Source organism: Octodon degus, unplaced genomic scaffold, assembly GCF_000260255.1.
Source record: "Octodon degus isolate 3935 unplaced genomic scaffold, OctDeg1.0 scaffold00194, whole genome shotgun sequence".
Taxonomy (NCBI): Eukaryota; Metazoa; Chordata; class Mammalia; order Rodentia; family Octodontidae; genus Octodon; species Octodon degus.
In genome coordinates this window covers 307,143-314,227 of record NW_004524770.1, presented here as the reverse complement: position 1 = coordinate 314,227, position 7,085 = coordinate 307,143, and the positions used below count along the sequence as shown (strand labels likewise).

The following is a 7,085-nucleotide window of genomic DNA, read 5'->3' as shown; positions in this document are numbered from 1 at the left end:
CACACACACACATAAATAAAAAAATTAAAAAAAATAAAACAAACCAGAAACGTGTGTGTGGTGCGTAAGCCCTCAGTATGATAATTTTACCCTCAGGGGAGAAAATTTAAAATAAAAATAGAAAAAGATTAGAAGCCAGTCTGGAAGACAAAGGAATATCATACAAACTTTTGGAAACTGTGCAGAAAACAGCAGAAAAAGAGAAGCAAGCAGTGACAGAACAGAGCAACAACCACAAAAGATTTAGAAGCCATGTTCACACTCATATAAAAACAAGAATGAACAATGAGGAAAAAAAGAAAACAAAAAATGAGAGAAAAAAAGGTCCACTTCAAAGTGTCTTTGCTGTCACTGGTGGGCAGTGTGGGCAGAGTCCAGATGCATGTTGATTCATCCCAGCTGGCCAGCGGTCGTTTTATGGCAGGGTAGTAAATAATCTCAGCAAGGCTGCACCTTTATTTCCCCCTGAAGTTGGAGCTGGGTTTTGGCCATGAGGCTGGAACCGCCTTGTTCAGCCTGCAGCATGCTGTTTGTGAGCATTCTCTGAGCTTTGACTTGGCTGGGGGCCACTAGGTGGAGCCATCGGTTCTGAGTTCAGAGCTCAGCTGACCCCTCTCAGGTGGCTCTTGCGGGCCAGTCACCCTTTCCCCTGGGACGTCTGCACCCTGGGCCGCTCAACAGCCGCAGCGCATCTGTGGAAGCCTCTGGGGCTCATCTGCAGGCCTGAGCTGCCTCCTACACAGTGAGTCTGTGCCCAGGGAGAAGGCCCTGCCTGCCACCTTCTTGTTGAAGTTTCTCTTTCCACTCTTCCCATGAACTGTAATTCTCACTTCAGATTGTTCCTGGATCCAAGTGACCCACTCTCCTCCTTTTCCTCTTCCCCAAGTTGTTATATTCCAGTGTCTGGACACCAAATTTTGGAGAGGCTGTTTCTCTGCTGTTCACCACTCTGCTCTCTTCTAGTGTCTGTCTGTGGCTTTTGTTTGTTTGGTTTGATTTGTTTTTTGTGGTTGTGGAGATAGAACTCAAGCCCTTCTGCATGCTAGCCCTGAGCTACATCCATAATCCTTTGTAAAGTTTTATGAATATGCATGAAGTTGAACTCAGAGCTTTACACTGAGCTATGTGTCCAGCCCTTTTTACTTTTCATTTTGAGATAAGGTCTCACCAAGCTGGCCCGGCTTGCCTTGATCTTGCTGTCCAGCTGCCTTAGCTTCCTAGGGTGCTGGCATGACAGGATGTACTGCCCTTCAGCTAGTCCAGTCATCCCCTTTGACCTGGACCTCTGTGCTGCTTACTCATGGCTGGCTGCGGCTGTGTCTTTGGCAGGACATTATGTCTTGCCCTGTGTCAATTGTGAAGGTGCAGGTACCTGTTTACTCTGATCAGCAGGTCAGAGTGATGGCTGCTAGGTTTTTCCTCCTGTTTTTTTCCTTTATGGTTGGTAATATTTTGGAGACAATTTGCCTGTTCTTGCCAAACTTTGGTTTACTAGTGTAAGAGTATGTTAATGAGCCAGGCTTGGTGGCACATGCCAGAACCCCAGCAATCAGGCCGGAGGATTGTTGGGAGTTTGAGACCAGCATGGGCTACAAAGTAAGCTCCAAGACAAAAAATCCCAAACAAACCAAAGAATATACTAATGGTGTTTTTGCCCAGAATCAGTTATTATTTTGTTTTGTTTTGTTTTGTTTTAATTTTATTTATTTATTTGTGTGTGTGGCCAGCTCATCCCACCAGGGGGCGGGCTGGCTGGCATGTGGTGCTGGGGGATTGAACCGCGGTGTCTGTGCTTTGCTAAGCTTGTTCTAAGTAGGTGCTTTAGACCACTGAGCCATCTCACCAGCCCCTCAGTTATTATTTTGGTGTTTGCCAAACACTGATTTCCTAAATACTATTTGTTATGCACTTTGTTAGCTTGAATTATAGGTTGTGGAGAGCTTTCCCTGCCCGTTCGTTGGTGTGTGCTCTCTCCTTTATATCTGGTTTTTTGTTTCTTTTTCTTTATTTTTTAGGGGTCCTGGGGATTGAACTCAGGACTTTGCGCTTGCCAGGCAGGCACTTATGCCACTGAGTTATTTCCCAACCCCTGTATCTGGATTGAGTAAAGGTTCCTCCTTAGATTGAGATACATGACCCACAGCTGGTGTCTTTGTGTGAAGCCAAAGACACTTTGAGGTTGGCATTTTGAGTCCTGACTTTGTCTCCAGTGACATGCACTTTGTTCCAAGTAAGGTAGTTGAGACGTAAACCAGTGGAAATGGTCCTCCCACTCCCCCGTACAGGTACCGGCCCCAGGCCTTCTGCACGCTGGGTAAGCATTCTACTACCATGTCTTCCCCTCCCCAATTCTTTAAGTTGTATTTAGAGAGAATATCACTAAGTTGCCTAGGATGGCTTTGAACTAAAAGTCCCTCTCTGATGTCTTTGTCCTGAGCTGTACTTCTGATTAGATCAATTGTCGTTATGTACTTCCTAGCAGGTGCTATCACTGAGAACCGTAAGAGGTTGGGAGCCATCTATCCATCCATCTGGTGCACACTGACCCACCCCTCATATCTTTCTCTGCTCTAGTGTGTGGCCCACAACGCCCTGGAGTGTGCACGAGCCATCTACGCCTATGCCCTGCAAGTATTCCCCAGCAAGAAGAGTGTGTGGCTGCGAGCCGCATACTTTGAGAAAAATCATGGCACCAGGTATGTGTGGGACCCACCTGCCCCGTGAGCTTATTAAACCCTACTCACGTATGTGTGGTGTTTGATCTTAAACCTTGCATTCCTGTAGACTCATGAGTGTGTCCATCTGAGAGGTCTGGCCCTCTGTGGTTATGGGACAGATTATGATTAGGGCAGAAGCTTTTATGGCTGTTCTTGGGACTTTGCAGCTAGATTGGTCTTTAGAGTCCCTTGTGCAGTACGATTATCGCTCTTACATTTGAGAAAAGGTGTAAAGATGACCTGTCTTGGCCAAGTGCTCCATGACTCCAGAAGTGGGACTTGCGGCTGGGGCCAGCATGGTGGTAGGCCCTGGCTTCAGCAGTGGGCAAGTCAGCATCTGGAACATGTAAGGCTGTTTTTCATTTAAGCTCTGCTGGTTTTGGTTTGGCTGTGTTTTATGCACAGAGGAGGTCCATTACAATTTTCTTTAATTGTACTCTTTAATTTAAAAAAGCTTTTCAGGTTTTCCTTATTGGCTGTAAATGCTGATGAAATTAGGCCTTGCAGTTTCTTGTTTTAAATGGGTAGCTCTCTAGAGCATCAAGTTCCTGTCTCTGGACACCCTCCATCTATCTTATCTGTCCCCTCTTGGGTCCTCAGCTGCTTTCTGTGCTTGGTAGGGACAGGGCCTCATGTTCTACATTGAGCCCGCAGCTGGAAACACTGAGCCCTTGTTTTGTTTTGTTTCTTTTGTTTTCTCCTTTTTAAATTTTTTTCTCCTTTTTTGGCATTGTTTAATGTCAGTTTCTTCACAACCTCTTTGCATGTGTTCTGCTGAAACTCCAGTCCCCTCTCCACCCTACCAACTGGTGTGGTTTTTCAGAGTGAACAGAAACTGGTGGTAGCTCAGCGGCGCAACAGCCTGGCTGGCAAGTGCAAGGTCCTGAGTTTGAGTCATAGTACCTAAAAAAAAGTCAGTTAACAGAAACTTAGGGGAAATAGAGATATTTTGAAATGATCCTGACAGTTCATTCTCATGTGTGTTACCTGGGACGTTGGAAATGCCATACAGGGCAGGTCCATCTGCCAGCTGTCCACTGAAACATTGTGGCCCAGGTCTGAGCATGCACTGCTGGCTATTCAGTGGCTCAGTGGTCAGTTTCCTCTTACTGCACTGCGCGCCCAGGACAGAGGGGACACAGTAGTCCTGGGGTCTGGGACTCAGGGAGAATGGTATTGCTCTATGAGGCCTGCCTTATTTCATGTGGTTTTGTGGGTTTTTTTAAAAAAAAATATTTAAGATTATTGTATTTCCTTTTAAAAGGAACGTTTCAACAATTTCTACAGATGTCAACCAACCTTTTTTCAAACTGGGCACACACCAAATCTAGCATCATAGGAGTTTTACTGTGCAGTGATTTTTTTTGTTTGTTTATTTTTTTGTTTTTGAGACAGTCTCTATGTGGTTTAGGTTGAATTTGAACTCACTATGAGCCCAGACAGGCCTTAAACTCGTGGCATTCCTCCTGCCTCAGTCTCCTGAATGCTAGGATTACAGTGTGTGCCGCCATGTCTGGCTGTGGTGTGGCTTTGTGTGCTGACTTGGCCTAGTTGTTGTGCACACTAAGCCCCAAAGGAGTCAGCAGTCAGCAGTGAGGATGATGTGATCAAAAGGCAGTGGGTCACCCAGAGTCCAGGGTTAGCATCAAAAGGCAGTCCTCACTCAGAGTCTGGGGTTAACACCTGATATTGACCTAAAACCACTTTTCCCCAGTAAGACATTTTTCTTCAGCTGTCAGGGACCCTTATCTTTATCTGTGGATCCAGGATGTCCTCTGTGGTTTGAGATGAAAAGCCCTCCCCTGTCACCTGACCTGATGTTATCTCTGCCTCCAGGACACACACTATAAAAGACTGCTATTTAAACAAAGTGAGGCTTTGTGGAACCCTCTTCAGCCATTGATTTTAGATCATTTATAGAGAGGAATGATTTCCCCACACTCTCCCCATTGTAAAACCTGGTAAATCATTTATAGTGCCGAACTTTGGAATGGTAACTGTCTTTCTGGGTATCCAGGCCATGGCTGTGTGCTCTGGTTTATTGCCTGGCTCTGGTGACTGTGGCCTCTGTCCTGCAGGGAGTCTCTAGAAGCACTTCTTCAGAGGGCTGTGGCCCACTGCCCCAAGGCAGAGGTGCTTTGGCTCATGGGAGCTAAATCCAAGTGGTTGGCAGGGGACGTGCCTGCAGCAAGGAGCATCTTGGCCTTGGCCTTCCAGGTGGGTAAGGTACAGCTTGTGTTGGGAGGGGCCTGGGAAAGGCCTGTGCGGGATACCTGGACGCTGGTGTTGGCCTGAGAGCTGCTCGGTGCGTGTTTCTTGGGCTGTGCCCTGACATGGTCTGTTGCGTGCTGCCCACTGGGGCTGTGAGGCCCCTCCAGCCAGGGAGAGCAGTCCCACTGGACATGCCCATCTGTGGGTCCCTGCTCCGTGGCACTGCAGGCGAGGTGTGCTGGAGCATAGGACAGTCACCTGAAGGTCAGGGCTGGCCACAAACTCACAGTGATCCTCAGTCTCCTGAGTGCTTAACTTTAAAAAAGATTGTCACAGTATCCTGTTTTATGCCAACATGAGGGTTATGTAGTTTCCCAGAGTACTCTGTGTGTGTGTGTGTGTGTGTGTGTGTGTGTGTGTGTTTAACTAGAGATTGAATTTAGGGCCTTTACCTTAAGCTGATTCTCTAGTCTTTTTCAATCTTTTTTTTAAATGTTGAGACAGTTTCATTAAGTTGTCCTCACTGGATTTATGGTTTGTTTTTTGTTTTGTTTTGTTTTTAATGCTGGGAGTCGAACTCAGAACCTTTTGCTTGCCAGGCAAGTGCTGTAGCTATATCCCCCCACTGGGTTTAAACTTGTGATCCTTCTGCCCAGCCTGCCATAGTGCTGGGATTACTGGCCTTGAACTCACTTTGTAGCCCTGATTGGTCTCAAACTTGCAATAAATCTCCTGCCTCAGCTACCCAAGTGCTGGGATTACAAGCTGGCACCACCACATCCAGGACATACTTTTTTTTTTTTTTTTTTTTTTGGTGGAACCAAGGATTGAACTCAGGCCCTTACGCATGCCAGGGAAACGCTTATTCCACTGAGCCATCTCCCCGGCCCCTCACCCCTCAGGACATATTTTGTGTGTGTGTGTGTGTGTGTGTGTGTGTGTGTGTGTGTGTGTCCAACTCAGCCCACCCTGGAGGCAGGGCTGACGTAGCATGTGGTGCTGGGGATCAAGCTACAGTCTCTAGGCCTGCCTAAGCAGGCACTTTAGACTGCAGAGCAATCTCACCGGCCCCCAGTACATACTTTTTAGTGAACAACAGACTACAGTGTAATTGTCAGGCAGCTGTTACTGATAGGTTCTGGCCCTAGTATGAATTGCCGAATCATTATGGTAGTCGTCTGATATGGCTGATGCCCTTAAAACAAAAGCTCATCTTCGCAAGACCACACCTTCCCCTTCTTCTCCAGCTCAGCCCAGGGTATAGTTTCCTTTCACCCTTCCTGCCACCTCAGGGAAGCCCCCCAGTCAGCTCCCTCAGGTCTATCTAAACATCCTTCCAAACTCCACCCCTAACAAAAGGCCATGAAAGCCTCAGACTCCCTTTGTGCCAATCCAGAGAATCCCTCATCTTCCCCACATTCTCTCTGTGTCCTCCAAGATAATAAAGCCCCTTTCCCTTTTTCGAAACTTCTGCCTGTTGCTGTGCTGCGCCGGGCACCTGAAAAAAACTCATCAGTTACAACCCAGGCTAACATAGTAAAGCTTGTCTTCCCTCAAGTAGATACCATGAGAGGGACTGACCTGGAGCGTTTCCTAGCTGCCTGCAGGAGAGAACATGGGAGCAGAGCACAGTGTGCACAGAGCAGTGTCCCCCTTCCCTGCTCGTGCTTGCTGCCTGTGGTCTCATGTTCTTGTGTGAGAAAAGCCCTGTGGTGCCTTTTCTTGCCTGTTGTTAGAGGTGCTTCCCAAGCATGTGATGTGGCCATCCTGTGTGACTGACCAGGCTCTGCCTGGCACCAGCTCTAAGAGGGCTGTAATGCCCCACCTGCGTGTGTGCTGTACTCTGGGGTGCCTATGGCTTGGTCATGGGTTTTGAGCTTCATCAGGGTCTCCCCAGGCATCTGTTTCCCTCCCCAGAGTGGCTGGGAAGGGTAGCTGGCTGAGGGCAAGAGTGGAGTTGACTGTGGCAGGTTCCTGTGTTTAGTTCACAAGGGTCCCACCCTTGGGCTTTGGAAGCTGTGCTGGGTTTGAGTGGATCCTGAGGAAAGCGGCTCCCAGCTGTTGCTTAAGAGCTATGAATCCCTCGGGACTGGTGAGATGTCTCAGTGGTCTAAAGCACGTACTTAGAACAAGCTAAGCTAAGCAAAGCACAGGGAC

The 7,085-nt window shown here is 47.7% G+C and overlaps 1 protein-coding gene across 1 annotated transcript in view; it reads left to right on the top strand.

Annotated features, from left to right (window-relative positions):
• Positions 1-7,085, top strand: part of Prpf6 (pre-mRNA processing factor 6) — a 72,263-nt gene that overhangs the window by 57,509 nt on the left and 7,669 nt on the right. Inside the window, exons 13-14 of the mRNA XM_023704298.1 lie at positions 2,575-2,696; positions 4,796-5,006. Of these exons, the coding sequence (XP_023560066.1) occupies positions 2,575-2,696; positions 4,796-5,006 (333 nt within the window). The remainder of the gene's footprint in view (positions 1-2,574; positions 2,697-4,795; positions 5,007-7,085) is intronic.